We start from the raw sequence: 16,704 nt of genomic DNA on the forward strand, positions 1-16,704 counted from the left end.
AGGGCCACAAGGGACCCAATCCCTCACTGGGGGAGCAGCCACCACCTCTGCCCCACAGCCGGGCCATCAGGAACATGACCAGGTTCCTTCCTGGGGAAGGCAGTGCAATCACCAACATAAAGGAAATACTTTTCACCAGAGTCATAACGGCTCACACACGCATGATTAGTTTTGGGTGCTGAAGAAAAGCTGGGGGATGAAAAGCTGGGACAAAAAACCCAAAACAGAGATGCAGAGTAGTAACCACAGACTTGCAATTCCATTCCTGTGGGCTTTAGTGCTTTAAAAATATTAAAAATGAAGAGATACTGTTCCATTGGTCAGGACAATTTTATTTTGAGGTTATTTTTCCTTGCAAATGCGTAAGTTCCACTATGAATTTAAAAAAAAGTCAATATTAAAGAAAATTGGTTTATTGTAAACAAAGTATAAAGTACAACTTAAGAAATGTGCAAATCTTTAAAGTAGTCACAAAAAGCAGATCTAATACACTATTATCAAACCATTCACTTTCTGATATGTGTCCTCAAGATAATATGATAAAATACCAACAGTGAAAATTGATGCATTGTCACAAAAGCTGGTTTAAATTCTAGCCGGTGTCTTTGATGCCTTGTTTTCCTCTTTGAATCACAACTTGCTAATTTAATACAGTATATAATATATCCATTTCAATTTTAGCATAAACCACCTTTCAAAGAATAACACAATCAAGAAACCTAAGATTCTTGGTTTTCTTCTTTAATCACCCAGAGTAGTTTATGGTTACCAAGTTTGTCTTCAAGGTGCCCTGTTATCCACTCATGACAAGCACAGTGAGAAGGTGGAAAGGAAACTACAAGCAACACAAAAGCAGAAGCATCATGCGATGCCAGGGTATAACCAGCTGTAACAATCGCAAAACTTGCCAAAGCAGCTGAGAAAACATTACAAAGCTATTAAGGATTCAGCAATGTTCCTGCCCTTTGGCTGCCCATGCATTGCCCCTGCACGCCCATCCCAAGCCCCTCTGGACACAGCAGTGTAAAGCTGGGTGTGTTAACCACCCCATGCAGAAGGAGATGTCTAAAATCTCCAGGAGTCTGGCACCAAATCATCAGTTATGATGGGGCTGGAGAACTGTTAGGAGAAAGACTCCTACCAAGCAAAGGTGGCAGAAATAGCAAAACAGATTTAGATTATCTTATGCAGGTGGGTTCTAGGCCTTCAAGCCCGTGCCTGTACATTGCCGCTGTCCTTGTCTGCGCCGACTGAAGATGGACAACTGACAGCTAAAACTGGAGCTGGCGACAGGCATCAGCAGCAAACCCTCAGAAACACTTGCATGGGACTGGAACTAGAACATACACAAGTGATTTGCAAAATTCAAAACTGGCACAATGTGGCTGCTCTGCTCTAGAGCCTTCCCCTTATTTCTCTCCTCACCAGTGCAAAAGACACCCGCTATTCCAGTCAGCCACAGCAACGTTGTGACTGACTGCAGGCTGCCTTTGCCTCTCTGTACTGCTGTCAGCAGCCAGTGCGGGAGAACCACAGACCGGGAGAAAAAGCTTTTTTCCAGCCAGCCTATCCCAGCAACAGTTAATTCCACTGTCTTCAGAACAAGTCCTGTCACTGGGTGGTTGCAGACGTTGGTGGCCCGGCAACATCACTGAGCTTGCTCACTTCCATTTGCCAGTTCGGTAATTTCTTTGCCGAAAAGTGGCAACGTGCGTGCTTCGTGAGGTGGTCGCTCCGCATGAACCGCCGCTCACACATGGGGCAGGCAAACTTCTTCTCCCCAGTGTGCGTCCTGCGGTGCCGGGACAGTTCATCAGACCGTGCAAACCTCCTCTCACAGCCTTTCCAACTGCAACTGAACGGCTTTTCTCCTAGAGGGAAAGGAATTACAAAGGGAAAAACCCAGTGAGTACTGAGCAATAAACACCGCTGCCTTCACTGGCAGTATTTCACTTAATTGGCAGGAAACTTTCTATTAAGGCAGTTAAGCAAAAAATCTACGTAAGCATTATACACACAAAATGTGGAACATTGTTTATCTTTAATGTAATATTTACACATGCAGACTCACTGTCTCCAAGGCTAAGTAGTATGGGTAAGGGTTAAAGGTTAAAAATCCTCTGGAACCAATTGTTTGAAATGCTTTTCACACCTCAAGACTGCTGATTTTAACACTCAGCTCCATGTAAACTGCGCATAATGATGACTCAGCATGCCTAAAATTCCCCTCTGAAGCGCAGCCTGCAATGTTTTATATAACCGAGCTCCAGTAGTGCACTGTGAGCCTGTGTGAAAATACATGGAACTCTTTCTGCTACTGCATTTAAGGGCTGAGGCTGGAGAAGTTACTCTAGAATAACCAAGACAGGAATAGTTTGGAGTGGACTCTCACATCCTCTAATAAAACAATCTCCAAGTTTTACCCACTTCTGGCAAAGGCATTCCTGAGGAGAAGCCTAATAAGGAATCTTTAGCTCTGGAAAGCATGCTCCATGTTGGGCAAGGCCTTGCTTCCACAGATGCATTACTGAACAGCTTCTGACACGCAGCGAGTCCAGCACAAACAAAGTGCTGAGTCAACTTCCCCTCGGGGAGACTTCCCGTCAGAGATTAGGCAGCATTATAATGCATGCTGGCAACAAAAGTATTTCATTGCTGGCCCACAGTTTGTTCAACAAACAGATCCAGTAATCGCTACAACTATAACAAGCTGTATATACAACCACAGTTTTCTACACCAGATTTTAATACGCAGCAGCAGTAACCAACCTGTGTGTGTTCTGACATGAGCCTTCAAATGGGAGCTCTTGAAGTACGTTTTCCCACATCCTGGGTAGCCGCAAATGTGACTTCTTATTCTTGAAGAATCAGCCTGAGGAGTGGTTTTTGCGGTAGAAGGTACAAAGCCAGGAGCAGGGGCAATGGGAGACAGTCTCGTGCCATTTGGACTAACAATGGGAGCCTTTGAGCCCTGCACAACTGGCTGGGGCACAACAAACATGAGGGCACCTTTGGGAACCTGGGTGCCCATGAGGACCATGGGCTGACAGAGAGTCGGCTGCTGGCTCGGCGCGGTGCTGGGCACCACGGCCGTCACAACATTGTTGTTTGTGGGCAGCGGGACCATCTGGCAAATCACTGGCACAGGGGGAGCTCCGCTGCCTGGGGCGGGGGACAGCGGTGCTGCCACCACAGGCTGCTCTGCTGGTTCAGGGACAGGCTCCTCCTTGCTCACCGAGGGCTCTGTCAAGGGCATGGGACCAACAGCTGGCTCTGCAGTTCTTCCTTCTGCCACTGACAGTTCGCTGGTCTCAGCACTGGCTCCACTTGGTGCCACGGCGGAGCACACGGAGTGCTCTTCTTTGGCGTCCTGTTTCCTGTTTGCTTCCCTCCAAGCACTGTCCTGGTATTTGAGCACACTGGCTGTTCTCACAGGGAAGGTTTTGTGATCACAGAGCTGGGCATCGGCCGTGTGGCGGATAACACTTGTCACTCGAGCTTTCAGAGGCCTGGCTGTTAGAGACCTCTCTGTTTCTCTCTGAGGTGTGGCCAGAGGAGGCTTGGCAGCCTCGGGCAGCGCCTTGCCGAGCGGATGGATCACCTGCGACATCTCCAAGTCCGAAGGGCTGTAGGGAGGGGTCAGGCACTGCGCAGGACAGAGAGACACAGTAAGAGGGAGACGCTAACAGGACATCACCACACTGTTAAAAACAAGCACACACACGGAAATTGGAAAACTTACTAATGCTGGTATTGCACTAAAGTCCGCTGCTCCAGGAAGCAAAGCCTCATCACTTTCTTCTGACATGTCAGATGCAGGAGTTATGGGTCTCATTTCTCCATGTTTCTTGAGGTCTGGTTTCCAGTTGCAACTCATCGAAATAAGGGCTTCTACAGCCTCATAATCGCTTTTTTCAGGGGTATTGTTCCAGAAATACCTCATATCTCTCTGTTTTTCAGTCATCATCTCCATTTCTTACTCCTGTTTTGGTTTAGAGAAAAAAGGAAACTTTAAACCTGATGCTAAGCTTGAGTATTTTGCAGCTGCTTGTAAGAAGGCATTGCTAAAAACAAGCAAGGCAACCTGTGCAAGATAAATACACTTCATGTACCTGTATTTTCCTGCCTTCTTTCTCATTTATCTAATATTTTTATGAAGTTGTTAGCGAGGACATCTGGCCATCAGATGAAAATGATATAATTGCTTGAGACAAAAGAACTACTCTGGATGTTAAGTATGTTAAAGTTATTCCACACTACATGAACTGTCTCTGAGAACTTAAGAAAAATCTTCACACCCCCCAAAAAATTAAATCAAAACTTCCTCCACCATCCCACCCTCCTATTTTTGCTTTGGAAGCACACAGCCTTCAGGATTGTGCTTATTTTGGCCACACTGCGACTGATTCATATTATCTTTGGAAGGTATTAGCATCAAAGAACGTTCTGTAAAATACTCAAAGGCTCTCTCTCACACTCACGCACATGCAGGGGAAATGACCCGTTTGTGGAACCGAGCTACACGTACACGCACCCACACCGAGCGCTCCCCGCCCGGCCCTCACGCGGGGCTGTGGGCGGGCTCAGGCCCGGGCCCCGCCCCCGGCGGTTGGGCGCGCGCCACCCTCACCTCAGCGCACCCCGCCGGCCGCCTCCGCGCGCGCCGCCCCCGCCCTCCCTTATTGGCTCCCTCCGAGCCGCGCCGGGCGCCCATTGGCCCGCACCGAGCAGGGCGCGGCCCGGGGCGGGGCACCTGAACAAAGCGTGATCGGGCGCCACCGCGCGCCGACCTTTCCCCCAGTTCCCCCGCGCGGCGCCCCCGCCTCCGGCGCGCGGCGGCGGCCGGCTGTGAGGCGGGCGGGGAAGGAGCGCGGGCGGGAGGAGCCGCCACAGCGGGCGCTGGCCGGGGTGGGGTCAGCGCCGCCACACCCGGCGCCTCCCGACGCGGGGGAAGGGAAGCGAAGCGGCGACCCTGCGGGAAGCGGGTTACGGGGGAGACGGCCGGCTCTTCCCGCAGCACCGTTCCGCTTCCCTGCCGCCGCGCCGCCCACCCCGCGTGGCGCCGGGATCCCCCCGGCTTTCTCCTCCCTCTCCGCTGCCACCTGGCACATGCAGCCGCCGAGACCAGCGCCCGCACCCGGTCGGGAACGCAGGCACGAGAGACTGCACGGCACCGGGCCGGCGCTGCCAACAGGTTTTCGGCGGCTTCTCTCACTCCCTCGGCTTCCCTCGCCGGCTTGCCCCGCGGAGAGCTCTCCACGCGGGCGGCGCTCCTACAGCCCACCCCAGCAGCTCCAGTCCTCCGCCGCGACTCAACTCCTTCAGCCGCCTCCCCAGCCCAACCTCCCGCCCGCGGTCCCTCCTATCGAGGGTCGCCCCCGCACGTGCCCCGGGGATCCCCATGCCGCACCACCCCCGGGGACTCCCTCCGTCCCAGCCGCCCCGACCCCCCGGGATGCCCGGTTCGCTCACCGGAGGAGCCGAGCCTGCCCCGAGGTGCCGCCGCTCTCCCGGTTTTCCTCTTTTTGTTCGCCGCTCCCCACTCGGGCGGCGGCGCCCCCGGGCCCGCGCGCGGGGGGGTGGGCGGGGCCCTCGGCCGCCCGCCGGCCAATCGCGGGCAAAGGTGTGTGGGGCGGCGGCCAATGGGCGCCCGGCAGCCGCGCGTGATCGGCGGCCGCGCGGCGGCGTGGCCGGAGTGTCAGCGCGGCGTGTCCCCGCCGGCGGCTGAGTCAGGGCGGCCGTCCCCGCCCCCGCCGTGCCCTTCCCTTCCCTCCCCGGCATCCGTGTGGGAGCGGCGGGGGCGGCTCGGCGCTTCCTCCTGCATGAGGTCACACGGCGGGGGAGGGAGCTGCCTCCCCGGTGCTATCCCCGCTCCCCACCGGGCTGAGGTGAAGCGGGGCCGCGGGCGGGGGGAAAGGGAGAGAGCGGCGCGGTCGTTCCGACCTCCTCGGGCCTTTCTGGGCCATGCCCGTGGCTGGGCGCGCCCGGCGAACCCGCTGTTGTGTCCTGGCAGCACCCTCGGGTGGGGGAGGTCGGGAGCACCCCAGTCTGCCCCGGGACGCCCGGCACTGTCCGTGTCAGCGCAGGGCGCTGTTGCTGGCAGCGATCCGAGTGAGAGCGCAGTCTGAGGAGACCGCAGGCGGCTCGGCCCCGCGGGGCTCGGCCTGGTGTCCGCGGCTGCCTCGCCCGCTCGCCGGCTGCTGCCGCCCGGCCGGCCCGGGAACAGCTGCGGCTTAGCGGGGTCACTGCTGATCGCGTCACCCCGCGGCTGCGGCGCGCCAGGAGGGCGAGAGCCGTGTGATCCGGGCTGCTACATGCTGGGTTTAAGGCGGGCTCCTTTTCCCGTCAGAAAGTTGTAATGAAAGTTGAAAGGCTGTGTGTGTCACGACCTGAGAGACCAGATCCAGGCCAGGCTGCAGCTGTGACTGCTGTTAGGCTCTAGAAATGCCATTGATGCTTCGTTATGGTTCAGTTTCTTTCCTCCTGCTTATTTAGTCTCACTTAAGAGATTTCCCCTCCTCCTCCTAAGCAGTCCAGCATCGTTGGTCAGAGCATTTTCCTTTTTTTTTTCTTTTCCTAACACCTTTTCCTCAGTCTTCCACAGTAAGACCAGTTATTCTCAGGACAATGGGCCTCCTGAGCTGGTAGACAGGGATGGACACCCTGTAATCCAGGAGGAAGCAGTTAGTAACCTGCTGTGTCACTTAGATGCTTACAAGTCCATGGGACTGGGTTGAACTCATTCTAGGGTGATGAGGGAGCTGTTTGAAGAGCTCCCCAAGCCCCTCTTCATCATTTATCATCAGTTCTGGCTACTCAGGGAGGTCCCACATGACTGGAAGCTGGCCAATGTGACACCCATCCACAAGACAGGCCAGAAGGTGGATCCAGAGAACTACAGGCCTGTCAGCCTAACCTCAGTGCCCAGCAAGGTTATGAACCAGATCATCTTGAGTGCAATCACATGACACACAAGACAACCATGGGATGTCCCAGCCAGGATGGTTTAGGAAAGCCAGGTCCTGCTTTTCCAACCTGATTGTCATTTTATGTTCAGGTGATCTGCCTAGTAGATGAGGAGAAGGTTGTGTATGTAGTCTACCTGGGCTTCAGGAAAGCTTTTGACTCCATGTCCCACAGCATACTCCTGAAAAAGCTGGCAGCCTGTGACTTGGAGGGGCAAACTCTTCACTGGGTTGAAAACTGGCTGGATGTTCCAGCCCAGAGAGTGGTGGTGAATGGCATCCAGTCACCAGTGGTGTCCCCAGGGATGAGTGTTGGGCTCAGTCCTGTCTCACATCTTCATTGATGATCTGGATGAGGGGATCCAGTAAATTTGTGGATGGCACCAAGTTGGGTGTGAGTGTCAGTCTGTTGTGGGGTAGGAATTCTCTGCAGAGGGATCTGAGCAAGGTGGATCAATGGCCCAAAGCCAGTGGTAGGAGGTTCTATAAGGAGAATTGCTCAGTCCTATGCTTTGTCCATATAACCCCATGCAGTACTACCTGCTGTGGGTAGAGTGTCTGGAAAGCTGCTCAGAAGAAAAGCACCTGTGGGTGCTGCTCAACAGCTACTGAACATCATCCAGTGTGTGCCCAGGTGGCCAAGAAGGCCCATGGCATCCTGGCCTGTATCAGCAATAGTGTGGCCAGCAGGACCAGGGCAGTGGCCCTCCCCATGTACTCAGCACTGGTGAGGCCACACCTCGAGTGGTGTCCAGTTCTGGGCCCCTCAGTTCAAAAAGGACATGGAGGTGCCAGAGAGAGTCCAGAGAAGGACAACTGAGCTGCTGTGCGGTCTGGAGCACCAGCCTTGTGAGGAGCAGCTGAGGGAACTTGGGGTGCTTAGCCTGGAGAAAAGGAGGCTCGGGGGTGACCTTATCACTCTGTAACTCCCTGAGGAGAGGTTGTAGCCAGGTGCGGGTTGAGCTCTTTTCCCAGGCAGCAAGCAACAGGATGAGAAGACAGCCTCAAGCTGCCTCAGGGGCAGTTTGGGTCGAACATTAGAAGGAATTTCTTCCCATAAAGGCACTGAAATGGGCTGCCCAGGAAGGTCCTGGAGTCATCATGCCTGGGAGTGTTTAAGGAAAGACTGGAGGTGGCACTCAGTGCCCTGGTCAATTGGCATGGTGGTGTTCAGTCAAAGGTCTCAGATACCTTTTCAAACCTAATTGTTCTGTGATTATGTCATTCTTCCTGTCCTTCCCCTTTTCAATGGTGTCATGGTCCTATTCTTTCATTCTTCTTAGTTCTTCCCCATGTCAGCCAATCCCAAATGGCAGATGGGGTCTGGAAGCAAGTGATGTGTTCCTGGACCTTGCTGGTAAGCAAATAAACAAGAAACACCTGTCCCAGAGAGTTTAGTTATGCCTGAAAGAGAAAAGAAAGGAAAAAAAAAGAAAAACCAAAAAACCAAAAAAAAAAAAAAACCCAAACTAACCTGCAAGAAATGAGCAGTTTCTTCAGCCTGAAGATAGAAAAAGAATATAAATATTGCAAAACATGACAACAGATGTATGTGATTTAAAGTAATAATTTCACAGACATGTATTGAGAAAAAAGTGGTAATTTTATTCCCAGGAAGACTTTTTTAAAATATTGCTTTAATTCCGTATTTCAACTAATACATTACACAGATGGAATCCCTGTTATTTGGCTTCTCAGTAGTACTACTGAGTAGATACTCAGTAGTATCCCATCAGACACATCTGATGGGATGTGCTGTCCTACCAGGCTGCCAGTGATGGAATCCCTTTCTCCATGCTCCTACAGCTGCTACAATTGGCACCTGTATGAAAACATGCCATAGAGAGAAACCTGCATCTCCCATCTTCTGTTTTGGTTCTGCAGCCTGGGTATCTGCCTGACTTTCTGACAGAATTTTAAGATCCCTGCAGTGTCTGCAGGAAAACAGATTGGCTTGACTGCCTTATCTAGAGGGAATTCCCTAAAGAGCATTCACTTCAGGATGATCCAAACTCCTTTCACTACTAGTAGCAAACAGTTGTTTACAAATTGCTCCATTGGATCCATCTCTGGGTGGAGAAATGAGAAAGTGTGTTTACTGTGTGTTTCACACTGAAATCAACAGGGAAAAAATGTTGATAACATGGTTTATTGGCTCCCAGAACATTCTGTCCTTTGCCAGAAGGTGCTACTGTCACCCAAGGTGCAGCTGGGGAGAGAGCTCCTGCCTCACAAGTGCATCTGCCCTGGCTGAAATAAAGGTTGTGTAACAAATGCTCAATAGATCTTGGTGAAATTCTGTTTGCTGTTTATGGCAAGTTCTGTCATAGTTTTTGTGATTTAAAGTGGTTTTATGTAAAATATTCTGAAATCTTATTTGAAACAAATTGTTGCCACTAAAACTAAATCTGTAAAAGTTGCACCAGCCAACATGATAAATTCACTCACAAAACTAAGTTTTTCTGTACATTCAGCAGAAAATTGTCACTTTTTCACCCTTACTTGTATGTAATGCATATATTCAAATATTTCACTGATACAGTAAGAACTTTATTGTTAAAAATCCAATTTCCAACATTAACAGAATATCTGTAACATCATAATATGGTTGCCGTTTTTAGTTTGTTTGCTATGGCAACGTGTTGAAGGTATGTGCTGGACTGTTGGAAGAAGTTACAATGATTCCACAGTAATCTTCTATAAGTAAGGTGTTCTTTGGAGGGAATACAATTATTTTCATATAAAATGAAAAGGTGAAATTAGCATAGTGATGTTTAAGCTTGATCATGTGCATTTCAGATTTGTCATAAGGGTGACTTTCATCTTTGTAAATACTTTGAAGTTTTGGCCATATCTCTTAATTTATGTGACATGAAGTAAGTTATGATCCAACACTGACAGGTACTTCTCAACTCTGCTATGGTGTGACTATGAGAAAATAAAGGGCTGACTTGCATGGCAGCTCATGCTTCAGGTGGTCTGTTCTGTTTTGTTCTCTTCCCACTCTTACTTCTCTCTCCTCTGTCCTTGCTTTACCTCCTTGCCCATCCTCCTCTTGGCTTCCCAGTAGGCCATTTCAGTTCTTTGTTGCTGTGGGTGCTGCAGGATCACCCTTGCTGCCCTTGGCACCCCTTTCAGCAGTGATTCTCCACAGCTCCTCTCGGCTTGCCTGTCCCAGCTGCCAATCTCATGTGCCCCGGCACATACCGTGTTTCTTAGTAGATCTTAATGCCCCTTCCTTTCCATGATTTCCATACTGCTTTTGCTCCATGAAAGCCTCTCCCTGTGGCCATTCCCAGTAACCTGCACTTGCCAGAGCCTGCTCTGCATCACGTATGGCCATTCAGATCCTGCTGCCTCCTCCACCATTTCTGGATCCTCCCTAATGTATTCCTCCTCCACTGACACCTCCAGCCCTGCCTCCCCAGCTGCCCTCTTCGCTTCTTCAAACCAGCTTGTTTCAACTTTAATTTCCAGAGCAGCCCTCTGCAGCAACGCCTCTTTTCAGTCTGCTTGTCTGGTTGCTCAGGAAGCCTCTTGCTCATTCTCCTGTGTGAGAGTTTCTTCTCACCCTTGGGCTTTGTTCCCACCATGTCAATGCTTGTCTGTTGCTGCTGCCGTCCAAGTGCAGAGCCCTGCAAGTTTTGTGTTGTGCACTGACCAGGTCCAGTCAAAATACATAGAAAGACTGGTGTTGGACTGGTAGATCAAAAACCTGTTACACTTCCCTCCTTTAGGCCAGATCTTCAGATTTGTTCTGGGTTTAGCAGGGAGTATGGGCTCTGAAAAAGAGACTGCCTGGTGGTGTGGGGGATCGGGATGCAGGTGGGGTGAAGGACTTGGTGAGAGGGTGGAGAGGGGGTTTGCTGTGCCTGTCCTCCACAAGCAGGCTTGACTGTCATCTCAGTGGCATGTCCTGTAGTTGTGTTGGTAGCAGCTGGCCTTGGCTCAGGAAAGAGCAGTGGTCAAAAGTGAGGAGACATATCTGTTCCTTGACTCCCACAGTCCACAGGAGCTTTGTGTCCCCCCAGAGATCTCCGGTCCCTTCTAAATGCAGAGTCGGGAGCTCTGTGTCTGTGTTCATCTGCTGTATCTTCTCCCCCTGCTCTGTGCTCTGCCTTTGAATTACAGAGCAGAGCTGTCAAAACCACCTCTCCCAAAAATAATCTCTTGCTTCAGAGGCTGGAAAATGTGACAGCTCATTTTCATATGCAGAACGATGCAGTGGGTGTCTGAAAGCAGCTGAGGCTGAGGGGGTAGGCCAGGGAAATGCAGCTCTGAAATGGCAGCTGGGGAACATGAGAGGAAGGACGGAAGGAAGGGAGCAAATGAAGAACGCGGAGGGGGCGGAAGGAGGGCTGGAGGCAGCAGACAGCAAGTCCAGGGCATGAGAGGGTTGTTCTTTTTCCCTGTCCTTCTACTGCTCCCGTTCAGTTATTGAATTAGAAGAGTATCTCTGCTGCTAATGACAGCAGTTGCCAAGCTTGATATATCAGATAACTGGGGAGAGGGAGCATACAGTCAGCAACAAGACAGCTTGGTGCTTTTTTAGTCTCCTTTTTCCCTCTTCTTCATGCCCCATTTTCCTCACATATCCTAACCTTAAGAAAAATCTGCTTCATCCTGGTTCTTCAACTGCTTATTGGAGTACCAAGTGAAAAAAAACAGAACTTGTCATTAAGATTTCAGTTTATGGGTTTTACTTTGCTTTACCAGTCTGATTGCCAGATGGAGCAAATCCTGTTTGCCTGGCAGTGCCATGTTCCTCCCAGCTCTACGTGATACTCACCCTGGTTTCTGTGTACATGCATTTTACAGATTATTGCTCATGGCCCTTTGTCTCTGGAGCATTTGTGGCTGTGCCTGAGTCACCGCAGTTCCAGTCCTGCTGTGCCTGCTCGTGGAAGGCTTCAGAGGCTGTCGGCAGTGTTGATGTTTGCACTGCTGCCATAGCAAACTGCCTCGTGGGGTCAGGGAAACCTCAAACATCCCTAGTGAAGCCAAAGGGCAGGTGAGAGAAACTTCTTTTTGGCAAGTGAGCTGTTTCCAGTGAAGGTGATCTCTGGCAGCACTGGAAGCAGCTAAAGAATCACTGTCAATTCACAAGTATTTTCCATTCAGTTTCCCAGAGACGCTGGGGATGTGGTTTTATGCCACTCAGGAGGAAATGTGTATTTCTTTAGGAAGATGTTTAGGATTTTGACTGTTAAGCACTTGTTGGTTATTATGTATGCCTCTTACACTGTATCTTAAGTTTAAATGTCAAGAAGACCCACTTGTCCATCCTGCATGTCATAGAATGGTTTGAATTTAAAGGGACCTTAAAGATCATCTGGTTCCAACTTCCCTGCCACAGGCAGGGACACCTTCCACTAGACCAGATTGCTCAAAGCCCCATCCAGCCTGGCTGTGAACACTTTCAGGGATGAAGTACCTTATTTTTCTGATTGAAAAGCTAAATTGTCATGGGATTGGGACAATAAATTAGAAAAGAGAATTGGGAACAGAGCTAGTAATTTACTGGCCAGCTTTGTAACTGGTCTAGGGGCTGAGGCTAAGTCAGGTGAAACCAAAGTCTCCTGAATTTCACCCCTCACTTAAGAAAAACAGCTTTGTTATCTGTGGCTTATCTTGGCTTTGGCATGCAAAATTAAGAAGGTGTTTCAAGTTGTTCCTTTATCCTAAATTCTTTGATTTCTACCTACAAATTTTCTACTTCTCATGACAGGACATCAAGGGGTATTTTTTACTTCTGATGAGTAATAAGTCTGTAGGATAGATGGCTATTTCAGTCAGCACAGAAAGAACCCAGGTAAGTAAATATTTGCTTCAATACATACTGAAAATTGTGAGAGGTTTTACACTCAGCTGTTTCAGTGCAGGATTAGGCTGTATGCCAACAAGAACTTTCCTTGGGTCCTGTAGTTGTGTTTCTTCTGCAGACACTATGTGGGACGGTTGGTCCCACATAGCTACAGCCCTGCTTCCATCTGTCTTTTTGAAAGGTCCACCAAAGCAGGTGTCTGGTCAGCTCAAACCAGCCAAGTCACATACTCACTGAGTGTCTTGACCCAAGAAATCCTGGGAACCCAGTGGCAATCAGGAATTAATATTGGAATGATTTGTTGATTCCTTCAATGCTTCTTATTTCACTTCCCATGGTCTGACCATGTGTTTATTTTTGTTTAGTATCTTGTGTGATCTTTCTTCATTTGTGCAATGCTGGTGGGTTTGTTGATACCTCCAGTGAAAGTATCAACACTGCTGTGTCACAGGGAGTTTGTAATTTCACAACAAATAGGCACCTTTAGAGATCTGTGGAAGAATGTGGCAAAGTGACATTGCTTTTTTTTTTTGTTGCAGACAGAGCTTGGAAAATATCAGAAAACACAAGAGAGAATGTTTTCTGCTTGAGAGGATAACATACAGATCTATGCATTCCACCACTTGGAAAGGTATATTTAATGTACTATATATTTTGAGTTTTCTCAGCATCATGATTGATTTTACTATTCAGTATAAAACTTAACTGATCAATTTGAATTTCTGCAATCAAAATCAGATACTTAGAAGCTTAACTGTCAGACAATAAAATGAGAAGCAGACAGCCTGTAAATGTCGTAGGATGAGCTTGTGTAGCTAACAAAGCCACCTGTTCCTGCTATGATCAAATAAATGTTTTTCCCAATGGAAGTGTTAGAAACACATTTGTGTCCATTTCCTGGCAAAACAGAATTTGCTTGTTACACTGTTACCTAAAGGCTGCTGCATTTGAAAATGATCTGATGGGCAAAATCCTAAATTACCATTATAAAGGTATGAAGAAAATGAGGTGATGGTGGTATGGGATGTAGCACTATAATATAAAAGCCATCAGGGACGCTTTGCCTTTCCTCCTAACACAGGTAACAATACCTCCCACTATAGGGATTGTCCTGGTTTGGCTGGTATAGAGTTAATTTTCTTCCCAGTAGCTGATACAGTGCTGTGTTATGTATTCAGTATGAGAATAACATGGATAACATGCTGATGTTTTAGTTGTTGCCAAGTAGTGCTTCCCGTAAGTCAAGGACTTTTCAGTTTCCCATGCTCTGCCTGGGAGGAGCTGCACAGGAGCCTGGAGGGAGCATGGCCAGGACAGCTGAACCAAACTGGCCAGAGGAATATTCTAGGCCATAGAATGTCATGCTCAGGTCCCCACACCATGTGGGACCTGAGCATGACATAAATGGTATGGAATAAGGGGTGGAGAAGGTGCTGGCATTGGCTGCAGTAGAGTTAATTTTCTTCATAGTAGCAGGTTTGGGCCTATGTTTGGGATTTGTCCTGAAAACAGGATTGGTAACAGAGGAATGTTTTCATTGTCACTGAGCAGCACTAATACAGAGTCAAGGCCTTTTCAGCTTCTCACCTCATCCCCCCAGTGAGGAGGCTGGAGGAGCACAAGGAGCTGGGCTAGCTGACCCCAGCTATATATCCCAGAGGCATATACCACACCACATGGCATCATGCTCACCATATAAACCCGGGGGAAGAAGAAGGAAAGGGAGGATGTTTGGAGCAATGATGTTTGTCTTCTCAAGTGACCATTACATGTGATGCAGCCCTGCTTTCCTGAGGGTAGTTAAACACCTGGCTGTCCATGGGGAGAGTGAATGAATTCCAAATTCCTTGGTTTGCTTTGTTTGTGTTCCTATTAGACTGTATTTATCTCAGTCCCTGAATTTTCTCACTTTTCTGATTCTCTTCCCATCCCACTGCCAGGCAATATGCAAGTGGCTGTGCTGGCAGGGTTTTAGCCATGACATGCATTTTGATAGAAGTCATGGGATCTAAGGATTTTCTTTCCTTTAAATCTACCTTTAATTATTTTTGGACTATTGACTAATTTTGGACTAATCTTCCTATGACAAATGAGATAGAGATGTTAATAGCTCCCACAGTGTTAATTTATTAATGTAATGCCTGAACCCACTGTGTACCTCTTAGTTTATGTTCGGACAAACAAACAATCTCTAGATAGGAAAATTAAAGTGAAAAAGGACAGGTAGCATGTCCTTCATCTGATACAGACTAAATTGCATCCAGTTTGGCTCCCTGCAGCCGATACACTCCTGTATGTGCCAGCAGGCCTTGAGCTCTCCCATGTCCTGCTGCTGTCTCTTGCCAAATTCCTGGCTCACATACCGCACCCTTGGCATCATGGTACAAAACACATCACTGAAAAGCTGTTAAGCCACCCACTTAATATTAGTAATTGGTTTCCTTATTTTTTCTTAAGATTTCACAGGAATTAAGGCAAGGGGCACACTTATGAGACCTGTGGAGATCAAGGCAAGAGACATCAAGAGACATCATAAGAGCCACACCTTTGCTGTTTACATAGTCTCTTAGCAGCAATATAAGGATTAAACAATTCTACTTTAAATCTTTAAAACAAGAGCCTTTGTGAAAGTCAGCTTTGGTGCTCCTCAGTGCAAGTATCTCCACTGTGAGCTCAGACTGGCTTGTGGGGCTGCAAGGAGATAGATTTCTCTTTATTCTCCAAATGCACAGTGTGCAGAGATGGTGTTGGCTTTGTCAGAGACTACAGGGAGGGAACCTCTGTCAGTGGAGTTGCCCTCATGACCAGAAAAACTTGCCCAAAGATTTTCATCAGTCTTTGCAAGATCCCAGGTGTAGCTGGAGATTGTGCAGGTTATGCACAATGTGTGTATTTGCCTGCATACCAAACCCTGCATGGCAGCAGGCTGCCAGCATCCATCTGCTCCCTCAGTTCTCCTTAGTGTGTCTCACTTTGCTCTTGCAGCTCAATTTTGGGGACACACACTTCATTCCTGCAGCTCTGCATGGGACATACACACTTTGGTCTTGCAGCTCACTGTTGGAGAGTCACTTCTGTCCCACAGCTCATCCTTGGTCCTACAGACATTCACTCCGTGGGAGCCACAGTATCCTGTTTTTTTTCATTTTATTCCCAAGAGCTGGTACAGTCCTATGTTATCAGTTTAGGATAAGAACAATGTTGATAACACACAAATGGTTTAGTTGTTGCTAGTAGGGCTTGCCAAAAATCAAGGTTTTTTCAGCTTTCTGTGTTCTGCTAATGAGGAGTTGCACAAGAAGCACTAGGGAGCACAGCCAGGACAGCTGACCCGAACTGGCCATGGGATATTCCATACCATAGAATACCACGTTTGGTACATAAACTGTGGGGAATTGTCTGGAAGCTGCCAGTCACTGCCCGGGGTTGGAATGGGTATTGGACAAGGGTGGTAAGCAGTTGCACTATGCATCATTGGTCTTTCTTGGGTTTATTTACAGCTCTTTTTGTTTCCTCCCTTTTCATTATAGTAATATGATTTATTATTATTATTATTATTTTCAATTATTAAACTGTTGTTATCTCAACTAATGGGTTTTACCTTTTTTTCCAATTCTTCTCCTCATCCCATGGGGTGGGGGCACCAGTAAGCAAACAGCTACATAGTCTTTAGTTGTCAGCTGAGGCTAAACCACAACAAACAGTAAGAAGAGGGACAGTATGAGCCTTATTTGAGGTGACATGCACAGTGGCATCCTGACCTAATGGAATTATTAGGTCATGGAATGATAGACAGTGCCCCTTTTCTAGAAGAGGGCACTGTCTTGCCTATAGTAGAGAAGATACATTTTTCCAGCTGGATCTGTGGTGCAGACTGAACCCATGTAGCTGGTTATGGTACCCACAACTCTGCAG

The 16,704-nt window shown here is 48.6% G+C and overlaps 1 protein-coding gene and 1 long non-coding RNA gene across 7 annotated transcripts; one reads left to right on the forward strand and one right to left on the reverse strand.

The window, feature by feature from the left end:
* Window positions 1-311: 311 nt before the first annotated feature.
* Window positions 312-5,602, reverse strand: KLF10 (KLF transcription factor 10). Its single transcript, XM_030266533.4, has 4 exons — window positions 5,473-5,602; window positions 3,743-3,982; window positions 2,770-3,646; window positions 312-1,871 (listed from the first exon to the last, which is right to left on the reverse strand). The coding sequence occupies exons 2-4, from the start codon at window positions 3,971-3,973 to the stop codon at window positions 1,612-1,614; spliced, it is 1,368 nt and encodes a 455-aa protein (XP_030122393.3). The 5' UTR covers window positions 3,974-3,982; window positions 5,473-5,602; the 3' UTR covers window positions 312-1,611.
* LOC140682459 (uncharacterized) lies at window positions 5,578-16,376 on the forward strand. Of its 6 annotated transcripts, none has more exons than XR_012054239.1 (5): window positions 5,578-5,888; window positions 11,784-11,976; window positions 12,694-12,777; window positions 13,329-13,420; window positions 15,247-16,376. It is a non-coding gene; the product is annotated as an uncharacterized lncRNA (long non-coding RNA). The 6 variants fall into 6 exon arrangements; XR_012054238.1 differs by having other exon boundaries at window positions 15,775-16,376; XR_012054240.1 differs by lacking the exon at window positions 12,694-12,777.
* Window positions 16,377-16,704: the final 328 nt, after the last annotated feature.

Source organism: Taeniopygia guttata, chromosome 2 (genome assembly GCF_048771995.1).
Source record: "Taeniopygia guttata chromosome 2, bTaeGut7.mat, whole genome shotgun sequence".
In the NCBI taxonomy this organism is placed as follows: Eukaryota; Metazoa; Chordata; class Aves; order Passeriformes; family Estrildidae; genus Taeniopygia; species Taeniopygia guttata.